Source organism: Python bivittatus, unplaced genomic scaffold (genome assembly GCF_059951505.1).
Source record: "Python bivittatus isolate LINGU-HERP-01145 unplaced genomic scaffold, Pbiv_v1 ctg000020_np1212, whole genome shotgun sequence".
NCBI classification, from domain to species: domain Eukaryota; kingdom Metazoa; phylum Chordata; class Lepidosauria; order Squamata; family Pythonidae; genus Python; species Python bivittatus.
The window spans coordinates 107642067-107663416 of NW_028277030.1; the positions used below are offsets into that span (position 1 = coordinate 107642067).

At 42.2% G+C, this 21350-nt stretch overlaps 1 protein-coding gene across 2 annotated transcripts in view; it reads right to left on the reverse strand.

The window, feature by feature from the left end:
* Positions 1-5424: 5424 nt before the first annotated feature.
* Positions 5425-21350, reverse strand: part of CNIH3 (cornichon family AMPA receptor auxiliary protein 3) — a 74924-nt gene continuing 58998 nt past the window's right edge. For both annotated transcript variants that reach the window (XM_025171119.2, XM_007435074.2), the window contains 3 exons: positions 9345-9457; positions 8070-8213; positions 5425-5452 (listed from right to left, as the gene is read on the reverse strand). In XM_025171119.2, the coding sequence (XP_025026887.1) occupies positions 5425-5452; positions 8070-8213; positions 9345-9457 (285 nt within the window). The remainder of the gene's footprint in view (positions 5453-8069; positions 8214-9344; positions 9458-21350) is intronic.

Genomic DNA, 21350 nt, shown 5'->3' on the forward strand with positions numbered 1-21350 from the left:
CAGGTCTCAAATCACCTGTCCCAGAAACTCTAGGTATCTACACACACTGGCTCCTGCCTTGATGTAGTAACAGTAGTGATCATTTTTGCTGCCATGATTGTCTTCTTCCATGGTCCACCCTTTAGGGGAGATAGACCAATCTTACAAGAGATAAATACAAACTTTATGTTTTTAAAAAAGGAAAAGGGAACATTAAAAAATTCAGTTGTTAAGGAGATCCAAGATGTACAGCTATACAAATCACAGACAGCACCATAAAAGACCCTCCAATAGAAAAATATAAAAGAAAATATAAAGCTCTGGCAGATCACAAGATCATGTTGGTCTGCTCCTATTTAGAGGCAGCTCTACCATCAAAACTGCCAAGTGGCAAAAATTGCCTATTCAAAAATGGATAAATTACATGTCTTGAATACAACCCTTAATATACAGAATGACCTTGCTTTTCCAATTTCTCAAAATAATTCTCTTTAGCAATTTCCCACACCTGATATAACCAAACTTCCTCAAGTCAAATGCCACATTTCAAGCAAGCAAGCAAGCAAGCAAGGTCCCCTCACAACAGAAATTGTGTTTCTGAATTGTGTAACAGATTCAGTTAAGTACATCACATTGATGAGTGGGTTCATCCCTGTCTGAATAAACCAAAATTGACTACATTCAATTATCTAAGTCATAAGCCATTGTTTGTAAACAATAAATAGTTTCACACATTGCGCTAAGCAAAAATCAAGTCATACAGTGGGGTTAGAACAACATATGAACCCAGACAATAGGCCAGGACTGGTTGAGACAAACCTGGTTCCTACTTTTTTACCTCTAATAAAGTTCTCTCTGCCAAACTGAACTTGAATCCTGGTGTCTTCATGAACACATCCATGCAGTTTTCTAGGCAATAGTATGGAAATGGTTTTCTACTGTCTTCTTCCAAGGTTGGTTGGTTTTTACTTCCCATCAGTGTATTTATATGCCAACCAACCCATTAGCTCTGGGCAGTTCCCCTTAGCTTCCCAATCTAACCCATAGCTCTCCTATTTCTTTAAGGTTTCCCATTCAAGTCCTAATCAGGTCCAACCCTGCTTAGGTTAACAAGGGTTGCCACCTGTTGAGGTTTGTGTAAGAGAGGACACATGGTGAGGGTAAAATGCCCCATGTGCCTCCTTTCCCTTTCTGTTTGATGAGCCCTACACATGAATCATTGTACTTGGGGTCTTTAAAAAAAGCTGTGTGGGAAAATAAATCCAAGATGAACAAGGGAGATTTATAATACTACATTTTGTAACAATTGCTTCAATTTATGCCCCAAATAGTTCTGCAAAACATTGTTTTCAATCATTTCTTGAAATTGCAGAGGGACATATTCTAATTCTTGTAGACATGTTTTTTCCCCTCCAAACACAGATAAATCTGTTTTATCTAAAGTAATTGGTAAACTCCCTCAAAATATATCTTTATTATCTTTCTTCAAGACACAGAGATAAAAATACCCCTGCAGAGAAAGAATATACTTATTACTCTTCAGTCCATAAAACTTACTCAAGAACATGTGCTAGATTGCTAACCAATCTCACAGACCCAGAAGTATCAGCTCTTATATATGCAGATCACAACCCAATAATTGGAAGATTATACAGAGAAACCTGTAAACCAAATAGTTTTTTTTTAACTTAATGAAGTTAAGTTAACCATAGTATGGGACATGAGCCAAGCATTTGTGAGACAGGATTGTTTATATCTCTGGCATCAAAAAGAAAGGAATGCAAAAACAAAAACAGTGCTAGTGAATGAACTGAAGCAATTAGAATTAAAGCCCAAGAATAACCCAGTTTGGGACTTAGAACAAAGATAAAAATGATTTCTAGTCAGGACAGTTTAATGGAAGTAAATGAGACCTATAAGAAGTTGTTTTTTGTTAAACAGAAATATTCTGGAAAAGGCAACAAGTCAGATAAATTGCTGGCTTATAGTGTAAAGAACAAAAGAACTATTACTTCTATTTGGAATGGAACTAAGCATGTCTCTGCAATGACAGATGTGATGGATCAATTTGTTAAATATCACTCAAGATTATATAGTAAACAGATCTGATCCAGGAAAGATGTAGGAAGAGTATTTGAATACATTACTTATAAAATTTACAGATCAACAAAATGAAGTTCTCAGTAAACTCAGAAGATGAAACCAAAGCAGTTAAAAACCATTGAAATTAGCAACGCTTCTGGACAAGACAGTATTTAGGCAATATACCACAAGATTTTTCATGGAATTTTATTTAAACCATTAATTCAGGTAATGAATGAGATTTAGCAACACAAAGAACTTCCATCATCATGGAAAGAATACCCATTCAGTTTTCTAAACGTTGACATTTAACCAACTTAATGTGGATACAAATAGAATACATTTTCCAGAATAGAAAATTTCATAATATATATTTTCTCTTCAACACTAGAAAAACTTCCATCGCAAACAATGAGAAGTAAAATAATTTAGAACAGCTTAAGTGCTAGTTGAAATATTTTCCCAGGTTGGAGGCATAGAGGAGGACGAGTAGGGTTTTGTATTAAGAAGATCCACTACTCCATCTAAGTTTTCCTTCTCCCCACCATGCTCTTCCCCCTTCTCAATATTTTTGACTTGGGAGACTGAATGGAATTAGCTTATGGATTCTGGAATAGCCTTGCAACACCACAGAACTGTAGCCCAAATACACTTCAGTGTAGATGTGGTTGCTTCCAATCTTTTGGCAAAGAGGTATATCACAACTGATGGAATGCCAAATGATTATATGCAATTAAGTTCATTAATGTGCCTCCAATTATCAACAGAATATTGTTCAAAGTTTGCTCTACACAGAAACATGGTAAATCTGACCATAAAAGTGTAAGTATTCACATGCAAAGAAATACAGATTAAAAACAGCTCTCTCCTCTATTTAAGGACAAAGGTAGGGAGCAGTAAAGACTTTGCCTGAGTGGAAGAATAAAGCCTGCATCTCGGCTTATTTGTGTCCATTCATCACTATGTCCCACTATTCTTAAAATGAGACCAATATACTAAATCAAAAGGAAGAAAATCATACACCTGTATGAATTTTCAAATATGATTAACATATTGGACTATCTGGGCACACAAGAACCACCTAGGTTGAAGTTTGCACAACACAATGCAGTAAGATACCTTTTAATTCAGTACTTTACTTTTAAACAAAACACAAATGATTCCAACTGCATTTAACAAAATTACTAGAGATAGCTCAGCCCTTACACAAAAAATGCAAATATTTATTTTAACAAACAGAGAAGTATACAGAATTCCAACTTTGAATTTCAACAGTGTTTCTGTCATCTTCATACATTAGTTTCCTAAAGGTATTTACTGCTTTAATTTATATTATCAAATACCCATTAACCTTGCATACCTCACTGAAGATATGCACTGAAAGTATGAAATGTAATTTTATCCAGTTCTAGAAAAAATCATTTATAGCATATTATATAAATGTCCCAAATCCATAGTTGGGTAACACTTTTATAACAGACAAGGAAAATAATACAATTTTTATTCAGCCCTCTAGAATTCTTCATCAGAAAAAATGCAGGATAGGAAAAAGCAATGAAGTCCAAAAATTTGGCAAAAAAATTGCAGTATACAGGCAGTCCCGAGATTAAGTTTGTAGGCTGAATGTAGAGTCACTGTTGGATGGTGTTATCAGAAAATCTTTAGAAAGACACTTGTCTAGTAGCTCATGAGACTTAAGACTGCTGCTGAGGTCAATAGTATTTGTTCCCAAGAAAATGTACACAGGGATGTCATTTTAGACCACAGTCCTATACTCTTGTAACTGGGAATATGAACCAATGAATTCAATGGGGCTAATTTCTGAGGTAGCATGCATTATTTGTTTTTTCACAAGTGACTTTGAGAAAGAGTGTTGTTTTTTATGTTTCTACTATTGTTTATGAGCTGTCCCAAGGTTATGTTGCATACAATGGACAGCTATATAAATATTTTAAATAAATAAATAAAACAAAATGATAAAATTATATGTTAAACAACATACATGCTACATTGCTAGTCTGTCCCTCTTTCCAGGACAGTCTTCTGTGTTTTTAGTTTGGAGTTGGTACACTGATAGGGAAAGGAGAGAGGCTGAAGGAATAACTTGTTCCACTCAGTTCAACATAAAGTGTTTTTATCAATTAATGCAAATGTAGCCATCCTGCTGAGATTTTAGGCTACTGTTTATTCTTCTTACTTTTAAAAACCATAGGGTATGACAGTTCTTTGTATGGGGAGCACTCTTACTCATATGAATTCAGAAGAAAATTTCACTGAATTCGCTGGCTTTATCCCCAGAAAATATGTTTGGGAATGTAGCTTTAAATATGTGAACATAAATCTTTACCATGTTTGTGAGCATATCTCAAAACAGAATTGGAAAGATAATACACAAATGAAAAACAATCAGCATATGTTCTACAACATCCACCATGTTGTAGCTGTACTGGATACATGGATTGAACAAGGAGGGAGGGAAGAAGGAATCCTGCTAATTTTAATTCAACTGAAACACACAATTAAATTGATATGACAAAGCTCCAGAGCAAAGTAAATTGGCCCTTTTAATATGTACTGCAGACTGTAGAACATTGTTGAAGCATTCACTCATGTATTACATTACTAGGAGGAATTACATATTATAGAATGCTTGACATAACTGTATTATCATATATAACATCATACTGTTTTACTGCACCAGCTAACCCAATTCAGCATACTTGGAACATGTTAGCATTAACCACTGAAGAATAACTGAGTGCGTATTTTGAATATGTTTCTGCCATGTATTCTCCCAAGATGTGTTTTCTCCTTCAGAGTCATGCAAATCACAAAAAGCCAAATGTTTTCCAACTTTTCTCCAGCATATGATTGAATGTGGAGTATTACACGCATATATTATCTGCATCCGCTTGACCACAGGTTCAAAGGTAGTTGCCTTGCTTTCAAGTCCCTCTGGGAAGAAAGGGGAAAGAAACAATCTTCTTTGTGGCAGGGCCTGGAATCTGATGATAAATTAATATAATAAAAGTCATCCTCCATCACATGCAGATGAAACTGTCTACTTTCCACATTATCAGTATCTAGTTTGTTTTATCCTGGGGAATAAAAAATGCAAGTTTTAAAACACGGGGAGGTAAGAAGAAAATGAGCTTGCTCAGCCATCCATCACACCATTTTTTCCCCACTTCTGCTGTCACCTGTTATTCTTACAGGGCTTTGTCTCTCACTCTTTTACATCCTCCATGGCTGCTGGATTTAAAGCTTCAGTTTCTTTGCTGTGTTTTAGTATTAGGTAACATTGTAGGCTGGATCTTTATTCTGTCCCCTTTGTGGTTTCCAGTCTTTTGCATAATCTTTGAATTAGGAACTCACTAAAGCGTAGATCATGCTGAACAGAAAGAGAAAAAAAGGTATAAAAGGTATAAAAAATAATATGAAAAGATTCCCTTGAAAGATGCAGATCCCTTTTATTTTTTTAAACTATTTTATACTATGAAGTCACGTTCTATTCTGTACGTGGATAGCATGCTTTCATTGCATCTCTACAGGTTATATTTAAATTATGATGGATTCAACAGTGATAAGAAAATATGCAAGACATTTTTCTTTATCAATTTCCATTTTCTCCCCAAATCTGACACTAAGACCCTCCTCATGCAGTAGCTCTGAAATTGATCTCTGAAATTTCTGCCATCAATTTCCTGAAATATATGTAGAATTCATATTTAAATACTGCTTTGTTATTTGATTCTCTTTTTTCCTCTGGGACAGAAGGAACAACGATTAATGAGAATTTTTAAAGAGATGCAACGTAATTTTTTGATATATAATATCAATATATATAATATAATTATACTGTGAGATCCATTAAAAAATGCCCCTAATTAGAAAACACTGCTTTGTAGAACAATTCCAATGAAACTCACTCAGTACTGCAGCAATAGTCAAATGAAATAGCACTGTATTTCTACATATGGAGATTTGTTTTTATATTGTAGATTGTATCTAATTATGCATTTACTTCTTCCATGGAGCTTGAAGCAGCATACATGGATTCATAAGATCATATCCCATTTTGAAACTGACCACACTCACCTAGTTTCAGCAAGATTTTTATATACTGTATGCCTTCACATTTTTCAGTTACACAGAGGCTAGGTTTATACAATAGACTGTCCTATGATTAACTGAGCTATGGTATTCTGAATTGCCTGGGTTTTGTACAAATTTGAATCAGGTTTGTAGTGTAAACTCAGCTAAAACCTGGGAGATAATTGTTCTGGGTTTTAACAGGAAAAGGGTAAACAGAATCTGTTTCTGATTGTAGTTCATTTTTCTGCAGTGCCTGCACCCTCTTCTCCAAGTGAAGAAACATTCTGATAATAGAACTTGAAAAATGCCTGTCAGCAACTCCATATAGCTGCTATGGATCATTTTGTTTGTACGCCACAATTAACTGGAATATTTCTAAGTCCAAGTGCTGAATGAACCCAGAAACCTAGTCAATTCAGGGTCAGGAGATGGATCGTTTAACGTACCCTGAATTAATCATTTGGCAAAGCCATGTGGTACAAACTCAGAAACCTAGTTAGTGATCCTACACTGTTCAATCAGTCCTCCGAGGAAAGGAGCTGAATCTACAAAGAAGGCCATTACAAATCTCACTGGCTGTCTGGCCTAGCCTGGCAAGGAGAAAGGGGCCACCAATGGAGTGAGGTTTGGCCTCCTAATGTTCATGAGATATCAGGAATAACTGGAGGAAATTCCCCTGAATGGTGACCTCTTGGTTACCATACTAATCATACTACTTTTTAGTATGATTGTGCACTGTCAGATCCAACAATAAGGCACTACAACTGGGTGAGTGGTTGTCTAGTTTATGTATGTTTTGTGAATGTAGCTATAGTGTAATATTTTTCTCCATTCCTTTGAAATCTGGTAGCCATTCTGTTAGCCTGAATTTGAATTTTTCCTTCCTGCATTGCCAAATGCTCTCCCAAATTCAAATAGACAGTAGTGTAATTTATTTTATTTATTTTGTTCTTTTTCCATTTATTACTGCTAATAAACAACTTGCACAGGTGAATGCACGATGGTTGATTACTTAATGTATAAAAGATATTCTTGATTCCCAGAAGTTATGGTGTTGTTTTATCCGCAATCTGGAATCATACTTTCCAAATATAAAACCAATATATAAATATAAAGCATTATAAAATGAATATTAGCATATATACCAAATAATGCTCTTACAATGAGAGCTGACATCACTAAAGTAGAGCAGCAATAATGGAATAGCCTTAGTAGTAAAAGTGGCTTCTTAGAAATATAGTGCTCGTTTTTTATGGTGCTGTTTAAGGAATCTGCTTTATTGGCTGAGAAGATAAGAAATGTGCTCCATTGGGCCAGTCTGCTGCCTCACATAGACATTCACTAAGTTGTTTGTGAACAAATGTTGACGCATGGTGCTAAGATAGCTCTCATACCTGTAACTAGGAAAATAAAGCTGTTATTCTGATGTATAGAATAATAAAGCTAATATAAAAAATATCATTCCCAAGTCCTGCTGTTACAAAACCATCCATAAAACTAGTCATTTTCTTCCAAGTTCCATATTTGAAAATTAATAATAATTTTTATTTATGGCCAAAAGATCCAAATATATAATACAAATTATGATCTTCTAAGTGTGTCCAGTAGTTTTCCTTGTGAGATTTGGGAGGTAGGATCACATTATAGTGACTGGAGGTTATCAAAAAACAGAATAGGAAAGGGAGGGGGAGGTTATGCTGAGGAATACACGAAAACAGATATAATAATTGTCCTTTCATTGTTATCAACCTCATGATTAATAACAATAATAACCTGATGGCCTTTGAGCTAGTAGAAGTTGTATATCCCCAGGAACATCCAACTAATATGGTGGCAATGCAGCAATATGGAGGAAAGAAACATTTCTAAGATGTTCACCAATTGCCTTTTAGGGGAAATGAGGCCATGCTTACCAGTACAGATAGTAGAAGAATGAGAGGAGATAGAAAGCTAGTTTACACCAGGCTTCCCTTTGACAATAACTCAAGGTATCTGCATTCATCACCGCAGGTGGGTCATACGCTAGCTCTGTGCTGTCCGCTGGACAATGGAAATACCTGAGAGAAAAGAGAACACAAGAAAATCTTCAACATTCTCACTAAAATTATATCAAGCCACAAGTACTGTAGGCCTTTAATTGGGTTTTCTGTTCCCAAAGTGCTTATTCGTCTTCTCGCTATTTCATTCTTGTCACAACCTCATAGACCTCTATACATTTAGGCTAAACTACAGGCAGGATTTTTTTCTATTTGTGCAAGCTCTTCATGAAATTTAGAAAAAATTGATCTCACCAGTTTCTAAGTCTAAAGAAGAGTCTACACCATAACAGCAGGCTCTATGAACTGCCCTGTGGGGAAGCCTGTGAAGCCAGCAAGAGGGATGAGTATGCGGTCTCTCTGCGTGTGCATGTGCATGCATATCATAAAGTGTGTCTTCTTCTTTTCCCTCACACATTGAGGAAGGGGCACTTGAGTAGAATTATGAAGTTGCCTTATGATTATTTTATTTCTACCTTGAGACTCAGTCTTGACTCCTGACAATTACATGAAGTAGTCCATGCAGTTTTCTTGGAAACATTTTCGGAAGTAGTTTTCCACTGCATTCCTCCTATGGCTGAGAGTGACTGCCCCAAAGTCAGCTTCCATGCCTCAGGCAAGACTAGAACCTAGCTTTCTCCACTCCTAGTCCAGTATCTTAACAACTAGACCAAACTGGCTCTGTTGTTTTATAATATGCTAACCAAATTGTTTTTCTGGTCCACTACAGTCTGTGCTGTAGGAGTATTTATTTGTTTGTTTGTTTATTTATTTATTTTCTCCCCCGCCCATTTCCCCAAATGGGGGACTCTGGGTGGTTAGCCACTCTTGGTATCTTTAACATACAAGTATAACATGGGCTTTGCCACCAAGCTATAAGACCTTGCCCTATTCTATGCATCACTCAGTACATCAGAAGACAATGACATGCCCTTGATGTCCCCATGTCAAGTAGAAAAATTAACAGATGCAGTCTTACACTTCACAGCAGATACAGTTTTCCCTTCACAACATAATCTCCATATAAAGAAAGAGATTTATTTATTAAATTTCTGTCTATCTGGCAGCTACTCAGAACACATGATCCTTGGCCAGGGAGCTAGAGGTGACAAATTCATGAACACAAAGGAATTGAAATAGAGTTAGATTTACCTCCAGAAATGATAGAAAAGCAGAGGAATATTTAAGCCCAGAGTTAACCATTCTTGAGCACACAGAAACATTATGCAGAAGAGGCTATGAATGGAATATTCCGGCAACACTAACTAAAGAGAAAAGAAACAAAGACAGGATTATATGGTTAAAGACAAATTAGATAAACAATTCACCTTGCCAGATCACTCTTACTGGCAAATCTTTTAGTCTATTACATCAATTTGCCTGCATATATTTGAAGAATCATAGTACAATATTGTGATTCTGAGCAACATAAATTCTGAATCTAAGCCACATATACCCTATTCTCTACAAGTAGTCCTCAACTTACAACCATTCATTCAGCAACCACATGATGTTACAATGGTGCTGAACAAATCATGGTAACAACCGGTCCTCGGATTTCTGGCTGTCCCAACACCCCCATGGTCATGTGATCATGATCTGAGTGCTTGGCAACTGGCTCACACTTATGACCAGTTGCAGTGCTCTGTGATCATGTGATTGGCATGTCTGACCTTCCCTGCTGACTTCCCCAGAAAGTCAATGGGGAAGCTGGCAGGGAAGTTGCAAGTTGCCCCTCTGCACTCGTGCACCCCCGCACACCCTCCCTAAGCCTCACTGTGCCTCCCCACCACTCATGCACCCCCGCACATCCTCCCAGAGCCTCCCTATCACTCCCTCCCCAACCTGGCAGCAACAACCCCAAGCCTCACTGTGCTTGTGCCATGCCAGCCCCTCACACACCCTCCCCCACCTGGCAGCAGCCACCTCAAGCCTTGTGCTCACGCTATTCCAGCCACCTGCACACCCCGGCAAACCCTTCCCCACCCAGCAGCAGCCACTTACCTGCCTGCCAACCTACCTGCAAGCCACCTGGAACATGCAACTTCCTGCTGGCTTCCCCACTGACTTTGGTTGAGGGAAACTGGCAGGAAGTTGTGAGGAGGTCCTTGCCTAACAACCACTGCAATTGGTACTGCAGTGATTGCCATCACTAAGCAATGCAGTCGCACTTTATAACTGCATCACAGTGATGGAAATTCCAGTCTCAATTGCCGTCATAACTCGAGGACTACCTGTATTTGAACTAGGGAATTTTTTCACCATTTAGAAAGACATTAAAAATGTTTATTCTTTCTTCTGTTTTGTGTGGGAATATAACTAAGAAACTTACAATTTCTGGTGAAAAATATGAGATGACTATCTGGAGGATGTCCAACACTAACTCTCAGTAAAAATTAATCCTTTCTGAGAGTTTAAAAATGAGAACCAGAACTCATGCTGATGATTATATCTGCACTAGTAGATTCCAGTGAATTTGTTAGTTACATCAGTTTTATACCCGGCCTATGTACAGAACAGATACAACATGAGGAGTTAGTATCAAAACCTGAAGAATTTTGAATAGATTCACAGATTAATTTCTGGCAACAGATGAGCAACAGTGAACAGAAAATTGCTTGCAAGCATGATAAGCTATACAGTATAGTGCTGGAGAGGCATAGCATTGCTGACTTAAAAGGGACCACTGAGCCACCACCTATTTGGAACAGGAATTCAAACTTAAGCATCCCTGTTCAGCCCCTGCTTGACTGCATCCAGTGACAAGGAGCTCAGGGCCTCCCGTGACTCTCTACCTTCATACCTTTCTTTCTGCTGTTCAGCCAACAGTTGAACCTCAGCAGAGAAAACATTCTGATGAAACCATGAGGTGAAAGCCTCTTGAGGCAGCAATTCCCACCACTTCTTCACTCCTCCCTTTTCCTATTAAGAATGATGGAGCAAGGAACACCTTCAGGAATCACTAATTTGAGGCTGCTGTTTGTAAAAGGCACCCTTTCCTGACAAAATCCTTACCCTGGTTTGTTTGGAGAGATGGTTGTTCTCTGATTCTGACTACTGGCACAAACCTCAATTTGCCTCCTGACTTGTCCTCTGATTCTGAATTCCTTTCTTCTCTCAGCAACTAACTTTGCACCTCCTAGGCACTGCCTGTAGGTCCAGCCTGATCCCATATCTTGTTCACTTGAAATATGTTTCTATAACTTGCTATGTCTGCAGCATTTGTTGATATTGGGGACATAAGTGTTTACTGTGAGGAAAACTTCAAGTAGTAATGCCTGCATAAACAAGGTATGACCTCCCTTGGCCCCACCTGGCAGCACAGCAGGTAGCAAGCTTTGCAGTCTCTCAACAGGTGGCCTGCCAACAGTACATTTTGTGCATCAGACACAAACAGGGAGGGCATCAACAGATGATTTTTTAAAATCCAAGAATTTGAAACTTTTTTCCCTGGGGGACCTACCAAAATCTACATCTTAGCTCTGGCTTAAATGTAATATTTTATGGTGTATCTATATTTTAAACAGACACCTGAAAACAACCAGTAAATGGGAAAAATATATGTGCATTACACACACATGTGGCCTATGATGGTAAGAATATTTCTGGCTTTAAGTCAAGTGGACTTTCCATGCCAAGCTTAAGAATTCTACTGTAGAATGCATGAAAAGCTCCTTGTGTTCTTTCTTTTCTTTCTGATTCATTTCATTTCATATTTATTTTATCAGATGCCTAAATTTTTCTATGGGTTGTACAAAGATGACAAAGCAGGGAAGAGGATATGGAATTAACAGAAGGGCAAGCAAATTCAGGCACTAATTTGTCATAAATATATATAAAGGTTTAAAAGCCAGATGAAACAGCTACTGAAGCTAATTTGGGGAAAGCAGAAAGCAAGTGATAGTTGGATCTGCTGGCATGAGAATGGTTTGGGCAGTGTCATCGCTCCTCCATCAGGAGCCAGTCTTCAGAGCTGATTCAAGAGATATTCAATTCAGCCTGGTAAGTTTCAGGTATACTGGATTATTGTATTTATTACATTTATATTCTACTTTTTTCCCCAACTCTCAAGGCTGCATCCTCAGCACTTCCTAATTTTACCCTTCCAACAATTAGGGAGAGATAATGGCTGTGCTCACACGTTGTGCAAAGCCAAAGACATACAATGAACTATACAGATGAACAGCCACAAACTAGACCCTCTTTGGTTAGTCTAACAATCTAACCAGTATATCACATTGACTACAACTCTCCCCAGAGAGACTCCATCTTAGATTGCAATTTGTTGCACAAGCTATACCAGCTACATTTGATTTTTTTAACCACAATGAAGTCTTCCTGAAAATTCAAAAGCTTGCATGTTCCTTATAAACCTTTGGTAAGCCTAATAAAGGTATTGCCTCTTTAGTCTGTAAACCTGAAGGCAAAGTTTATAAACTCTGGATTGTATAATTCCAGGACTGTTCCCCAAAGCCTTTAATAAGTCATCTCATCTCTTGTCCTGTATAACTGGCCTGGATGGAATACTATGCTGTACAGCACTAGGGCTTCCATATCTGGGTTGCAAAAACCAAGCAACCACTAGATGGCACCAAAGGGTTCCCTGTGACTCTGCTATCATCCAATGATTGTCTGGATGTTTGCAGTCCAGGTATGGTAACCCTAGCTACAACTAAATTTCAGTCTATAGTTTCTATAAACTGACACAAATGGTGGTCCTTAGAATATTTTTTAAAATAATATGTCTCTGGGTTTTTTTGGCTTAGTTTTATGTTTCTTCTCGTGCCCAATTATATAATCTACCTAGCAACCCTTTTAAGATGGTCCTAATTTTTCAAATCTTGTTTTCTAGTTTTGCAACTCAGTATGCTGGAAATATTAGTTAAAAGGGGATGGGGGGAATCTCCCTAATCACCAGTTGCTGCTTCATGTGATAACTGCATCAGGTCTTCTGTACTGAAATGTTATTTGCTTACTATTTCATTCTGCCATTTTCTGAAAGCTTTTGATGGATTATTGCATTTTAAATATAGCTTAATACTAAAAGACATTCCGCCCTTGCAATCATTTAGACACTGCTAAAACATTCTCAGCTTAAATTATTTTAAATGCCAAATTGCTTAGTTTGATAAATGTCCACCATTAAGACACTTTTTAATAAATTTGTGGTCATAATTTTTTTTTTTGCTGGAAAAGCAGCAGCCATGCTATAAATCAGTGTTGAAAAGCAATGTCCAATTGTGATAAATTATTGCCAGTGCTTGGACCTCAATGAAATTGTACATTGGTCTATCACCTGTAAAAAACAGAACATACTGGAGATACTCTCACCAGGAAGAAAAAAAGAAAGACAAAGCACAAAGCTTTAATCATGGTGTCAGACTAGCACTATTAGTAACACTTACAAAGCAGTTTAGTTTGAGGTAGATAGACATCTAAACATAAAAAAACCTTGATTTTCTTATAATGCAACTTTTCTGTTAACCTAACATTTTGACATTCAGCATACAGGTGAAACTCAAAAAATTAGAATATTGTGCAAATGTTCATTTATGTCAGTAAGGCAACTCAAAAGGTGAAACCAATATATGAGATAGACGCATTACATGCAAAGCGAGATACTGTATGTCAAGCCTTACTGTGGTATAATTGTGATGATTATGGCGTACAGCTTATGAAAACCCCAAATTCACAATCTCAGAAAATTAGAATATTACATGACATCAATAACACAAGGATTATTGAATAACACAGGATTCTTGCCTGGCCACCGCCAGCAAATGCCAGGCACGGCCGCTGCATTGAGGGGGAAGATTGTGAGATTACTTCCCCCCCCCCAGGATTCTTTCCATCTTCTAGGGCTGAATTGGGTGTGGGGGGAGACCTGGGAGGGGTTTTCCCCTCAGATGGGTCCCCCAGGCACAAACCCCGGGACGGGTAGAGGAGCAGCGGAGCGCGGCGGAGAGCGAACGCGGTGGAGAGTGGCAACACCGGGCAGGTGACGAGTGCCAGACCTAGTCATCTCCGGTGTGGTGTTGCTGCAGGGCAACGGGCCCCATCGATCCCCAGAGCAGGGCGGGGTTGATGTGGCGGGCCCTGGGAAGCACCGGTGTGTCGTGGCAAGCCCATTGAGTTCTGGAGCGGTGCGGAGGGTTCGGCTGGGCGGCGACCAGCGGCAAGCTTTTGGACTATTCGCCCCCTGTGGGGCGCAGCAAGCGGCAGGGAGCCCAGATGAACCGCAGCGCAGCGTGGCAAGCTCCAGCAACCAACAGCAGAATACGACGAACTCTGGCGGGGCGTGACATGGCATTTCTAACCCCAGGCCCAGTGGGCCCAACGACCCAATGGACTCCAGGCCTCGTAGGATCAGCAGGCCCCAACGAGCCCGGACGGTGTGGCGAATCCCAGCAGGCCCCGATGCAAAGCGGCTGCCCAACTGTGGAGGAAGATCCCTCGGTTTGGAGGAACAGTGGGGCAGCGGGGGGGGGCGCATGCCATCCCAATTGACTCTTGTTTCAAGAGGGGCAAACTGGGGCTCCAGGATCTAGCCACCCCTACTTAATCCCGCCCAGTGCCAGTGCAGAGCCGTGGGGTCCCTCCAGGGGTATTTGGGACTCCCTCCTGGTAGTGAGAGGCTGGGGGGGAGTCTAGGAGCGTATGGGGATGTGAGGCTCCACTTGCTGGGTGAGAGCCAGGAGGTGTGAGTGTGTGCATGGGATGCCCGCCCTGCTGACTAGTGAGAGAGGTCGTGCAGGGGGGCAGAGTGTGATTGTGGTGTGAGGTTGGTGGGGGGTGGGTCTCAGCCTGCGCGAGAGCGTGAGCTGGTGCGTGGGCGAGATCTCCCCTCTCCTGGGAGTGTTTGGTTTTGAATATAGATGTTTGATTGGATGGAGGGATCTTTGCCCCAGATTGGGGACTCCGAGGGCCTGGGATTGGAGGTACTTGGGCGTGGCACCCCCAGGGATGATGGGGGGCCACATTATCAAGGTGGTGATGGGTAGGGGATGTTATGATGGGAGCAGGGGGGCGGGCCATCTTCGGGGAAGACGCCCCCGGTGTGTGCTACTGGTGGCGTGTTCCGGCCCCCTTTGCTTACTCCCAGGTCCTGGCCAGCAGGTTCATAGGGGCCTGGCCTCCGGCTGCTGCTGCTTAATGCCAGGTCAGTTAAAAACAAGGCCCCCATCATAGGTGACTTGATCACTGAGGAGGGGGCAGACCTGGCATGTATCACCGAGACCTGGCTGGGGCCTGAGGGGGGGTGCCCCTCTCGGAAATGTGCCCAGCTGGGTTTACGGTGTGGCAGCAGCCGAGATACCAGGGCAGGGGAGGAGGGGTGGCTGTTGTTATCCGAGAGTCTCTAGTGGCCTTCAGGGGCATTGCTCCACAAGTTTCTGGCTGTGGGACACTATTTCTTAGGTTGGGCGCCCGTGAACAGTTGGGAGTGCTGCTACTGTACCAGCCTCCCTGCTGCGTGGCAGCCTCCCTGCCTGAGCTGCTGGAGGCCGTCTCGGGGCTGGCGGTGGAGTTCCCCAGGCTTATGGTTCTGGGGGACTTCAACTTGCCATCCCTGGGACGGTCCTCTGAGGCAGCGTGGGAGTTCATGGCTACCATGGCAGCCATGGGCCTGTCTCAAATTGTGCGGGATCCAACCCGAGATAGTGGCCACACACCGGATTTAGTTTTCTTGTCTGAGCAATGGCAAAGTGATCTGAGGGGAGATGTACAGCTTTCCCCGCTGTCATGGTCAGATCACGTCCTGGTGACCCTGAGTTTCTCCTATGCCACCCCCCTCCACAGGGAGGCAGGACCCATGCGATTGGTCCACCCCTGGCACCTGATGGACCTGTCAGGGTTTCAGAGGGAGCTGGGGGATATTCCCATGGACCTGCTGCACAGTCCAGCGGAGGCCCTGGCTGCTGCCTGGAATAGAGAAGCGGCCGGGGCCTTGGACAGGATCGCGCCTTTGCGACCTCTCTTGCCACATCGGCCCCAACACTCCCCGTGGTTTACGGAGGAGTTGAGGGTGCTGAAGAGGGTTAAGAGACGTCTAGAGCGCCGCTGGAGGAAGACACGGACTGAATCCGACCGAACACATGTTAGAGCCGCGATTAAGGCCTACACTGTGGCGATAAGGGCGGCGAAGCGTCAATACTTCTCCGCCCTTATTGCATCTGCAGAGTGCTGCCCAGGAGCCCTGTTTGGGATCACCAGGTCCCTCCTTGGTAAGAGGGATGTGGTGGTTCATTTGCAGGGCTGCACGGAGGAATTTGCAGAGCACCTGCAGGATAAAATCGCTCGGATTCATTCCAAGCTGGACTCCGAGCATGGTGCAGGGTCTGGGGAGATACCAGGGGATCGTTCTTGCCTAGGTAGCTGGGAACGGTTTGATCCTGTGGTTCCTGAGGAAGTGGACAGGATCCTCCGGACTGTGAAGGCCACCACTTGTCATCTGGACCCATGCCCCTCCTGGCTGGTGAAAGCAGCTCGGGAGGTGACATGTGGTTGGATCCAGGTGATGGTTAAGGCATCCTTGCAGGAGGGAGTGTTTCCAGTGCCCTTTAAAGAGGCGTTGGTGCACCCCCTCCTCAAGAAGCCCTCCCTGGATCCTACTGTACTGGACAACTTTCGTCCAGTCTCCCACCTCCCCTTCTTGGGGAAGGTGGTTGAGAAAGTGGTGGCTTCGCAGCTCCAAAGGGTCCTGGAGGAAACGGATTATCTGGACCCTTATCAGTCAGGTTTCAGGCCCGGCTATGGAACAGAAACGGCATTGGTCGCACTTATGGATGATCTCTGGCGGGAGCGGGATGGTGGTAGTGCGACCATCCTTGCTCTCCTTGATCTCTCAGCGGCATTCGATGCCGTCAACCATAGTATCCTATTGGGACGGCTCAGGGATATGGGGGTGGGTGGCACAGTTTTGTGCTGGTTCACCTCCTTTCTCCAGGGCCGATCCCAATTGGTGGTGATAGGGAGCGAGAGGTCCCATCTTCGCCCCCTTCTTTGTGGGGTGCCGCAGGGTTCGGTTCTCTCTCCGCTCCTTTTCAACATCTATATGAAACCGCTGGGTGAGATCATCCGTCATCATGGGATGAGGTATCATCAGTATGCTGATGATACTCAACTATACATCTCCATCCCTGGTGAGGTAAATGATGCCGTGACCATCCTCTTGCGGTGCCTGGAGGCTGTAAGGGTCTGGATGGGGAACAACAGGCTCCAGCTGAACCCTGGTAAGATGGAGTGGCTGCAGGTTAATGGCACCTCTGTATCCGGGATGTTGTCATCGTTGGTCCTGGATGGGGTAGCACTGCCCCAGACAAACCCAGTGCATAATTTGGGGGTCCTCCTGGACTCACGGCTCCTGCTCGAAGAGCAGGTGGCAGCCGTGGCCAGGAGGGCTTTTGCACAGCTTCGGGTTGCGCACCAGTTACACCCTTTCCTGGATCGGGATGCCCTCCGAACAGTCACTCATGCCCTCGTTATCTCCCAGATAGACTACTGCAATGCGCTCTACATGGGGCTACCCTTGAAGAATATCCGGAAGCTTCAGCTGGTCCAGAATGCAGCTGCACGAGCAATTTTTGGGGCCCAAAGAAGGACCCATATAACACCTCTGCTCCGTGAGCTGCATTGGGTACCGGTTTGCTTCCGGGTCCAATTCAAGGTGTTGGTTATCACCTTTAAAGCCCTACATGGCATGGGGCTAGGTTACCTGAAGGACTGCCTCGCTCCCACGATCTCAACCCATCCCACCCGATCTCACAGAGAGGGCATGCTCCGGATCCCCACGGTAAAAGAACTTCGACTAGTGGGGTCCAGAAGACGGGCCTTCTCTGCTGTGGCCCCCACCCTTTGGAACATCTTGACCCCGGAGGTGAGACTGGCCCCCTCACTCCAGGCCTTTCGGAGGGATTTGAAGACCTGGCTCTGCCATCTGGCCTGGGGCAGGGAGGGAGGATATCAGAAATGGGGTTGGCTGGCCCCTTAGCGGCCTGGTGTGGCCCGTATCGGCCTCTTGGATTTTTTAGCTTTTTTATTTTTGTAATGTTTGGTTTTTATAACTTTTAATTGTATTTCTGATTTTAGTTTGTTGTAAGCCACCCAGAGTCCCCCGTTGTGGGGAGATGGGCAGGGACAAGTTAAATAAATAAAATAATAATAATAATTGGAAATAGAACAATATCGGACCTCTGCAAAGTATAAGCATGCATATGTACTCAGTACTTGGTTTGGGCCCCTTTTGCAGCAATGACTGCCGCAATGCAGCGTGGCATGGATGCTATCACCTTGTGGCACTGCTGAGGTGTTATGGAAGACCAGGATGCTTCAATAGCGGCCTTCAGCTGCGCTGCATTGTTCGGTCTCATGTCCCTCATCTTTCTCTTGGCAATACCCCATAGATTCTCTATGGGGTTCAGGTCGGGCGAGTTTGCTGGCCAATCAAGCACAGTAATCCCATGGTCATTGAACCAGGTTTTGGTACTTTTGGCAGTGTGGGCAGGTGCCAAGTCCTGCTGGAAAATGAAGTCAGCATCCTCATAAAGCTCGTCTGCGGAAGGAAGCATGAAGTGCTCCAAAATCTCCTTGTAGACGGCTGCGTTGACCCTGGACTTAATGAAGCACAGTGGACCAACACCAGCAGATGACATGGCTCCCCAAATCAACACAGATTGTGGAAACTTCACACTGGACTTCAAGCATCGTGCATTGTGTGCCTCTCTGTTCTTCCTCCAGACTCTGGGTCCTTGGTTCCCAAATGAGATGCAAAAGTTGCTCTCATCAGAAAAGAGGACTTTGGACCATTGGGCAACAGACCAGTTCTTTTTTTCTGTAGCCCAGGTAAGACACTTCTGACGTTGTTTGTTGTTCAGGAGCAGCTTGACAAGAGGAATACGACATTTGAAGCCCATGTCCAGGATCCGTCTGTGTGTGGTGGCTCTTGATGCACTAACTCCAGCCTCAGTCCACTCCTTGTGAAAGTCCCCAACACTTTTGAATGGGCTTTTCCTGACAATCCTCTCCAGGCTGCGGTCATCCCTGCTGCTTGTGCATCTTTTTCTACCACACTTTTCCCTTCCACATAACCTTCTATTGATGTGCTTTGATACAGCACTTTGGGAACATCCAACTTCTTTTGCAATTACCTTTTGGGGCTTTCCCTCCTTGTGGAGGGTGTCAATGATGGTTTTCTGCACAACTGTCAGGTCAGCAGTCTTTCCCATGCTTGTGATTCCTACTGAACCAGCCTGAGAGACCATTTAAAGGCTCAGGAACCCTTTGCAGGTGTTATGGATTCATTAGCTGATTAGAGTGGGACACTTTGAGCCTAGAATATTGAACCTTTTCGCAGTATTCTAATTTTCTGAGATTGTGAATTTGGGGTTTTCATAAGCTGTACACCATAATCATCACAATTATACCAAAGTAAGGCTTGACATATCTCGCTTTGCATGTAATGCGTCTATCTCATATATTGGTTTCACCTTTTGAGTTGCCTTATTGACATAAATGAACATTTGCACGATATTCTAATTTTTCAAGTTTCACCTTTACTTGCAACTGACACCCATCACTTTCAGTTTTGATACATGATTGAACTGATAGCCCTAGAAAGCGAATTGTTCCTAAGCATGTATACACCTGGGAGGAGGGACCTGTACTTGATTTGATCTGGCTAGAAAACCAGAAACTTCTGGTTTTATTTAATATCTCACTTATGAAGATTTCAACTGCAGTTGAAAGAAACTTGCCCTTAATCATGGGAAAGATTTAGGAAGATACAGAGACTATGGATTGAACAGAGCTCCACCTACCAAGTGAAAGTTTTGAGTGAACTTTTATATTTTGTTTTCCAGAAATGGGCATTCTGGAGATCACCCGAATGACTCAAGGCCAGGATTGGTGGAGATTCAGAATAGCAAAGTTTCTTTCTCCTATAGTCAGACTGAAAGTGCAGTAATGTTCTTGTTTTCCAGTCAGAATAAAATGTACAGGCATATCGCCTGAAAGGAGAGGGTGAAGCAGACCAAATTTCATAGAATTCAAGGTAAGAGTTCAGCTATTCTCCTTTAAAACCTGAGTAAAAAAAAAAAAAGTTGTTTGGGGATAGAATGTACTGAGATGTACGATAATAACAATCCCTATGATGGTAAATATTAATGCCAAATTTCAAATAAAGAATCTTCACACAAAGGACAGGAGATCATACAAGATTATGAATGTGTTTTGCTTCATTGTCAGAAACTGAAGTGGAAGAAACAAGGATTAACTCACTAGGCTTTTTCATAAAATTATGTTCCTAAGGCAACCCAGCTTGCCAAAGAAGTTCAGTAAACATGGTCACTGATTGTTGGGGTGCAGTGGATGATAAAACTAAGGACACCTCTCAAACCCAAGATATTGTGACTAGAGTAACCAATGATGACACAATCGATTAAAGATCACTCTGATTTGAGGGAGAATTGCTGTTTGCAGAATCTATACTTCAGTTCTCTTTCCTTCATGTTTTTCTAAAAGCGGGGGTGGGATGGGGTGGGGGTGTGGAGACCTTCTTAGGTGAAGGGCACAGTCATTTACAGAATAACAGATCTGAAATGGAGCTTCAACCCTGAGGTACACAAATGTGCCTCTATTGGTAAATTAAAGTTTGTTCTGAATTAACTGCATTCCATCTTATAATTTAGGCTTTGGATAAATCTGATGCATACATAGAAAGATGAGCAACTCCTATATATATTCACTGTGTTCTGCATCGTGGCCACTATAATGAATGGAGAGAGAGAGAATGGAGTGTGTCTTTATAAATATATAAATGCATATTATTTATTTATTTGTTCATTCATTCATTCATTCATTCATCCATTCATTCATTCACTTTATTGACTGCTAACTTGCAAAGCAATTCTGGATAGCTAACAGGGTTAAAAATGACACAGTATAAATGTACCAATAACAAATAAGATGTGCACTGCATTAGGAACAAAACACAACACTCATTTACAGAAGGTTCATATGTCATCCTGGCACATTACCTGAGGAAAAAAAGGGGGTCTTCAAGGCCTTCTTAAAAGCCAACAGGGTTGGGGCCAGCCAAATCTTGGGGGAAGATGCTCTTCCATGGCGCAGGTGCTGTGACAGAGAAGGCATGTCTTCTGGGTC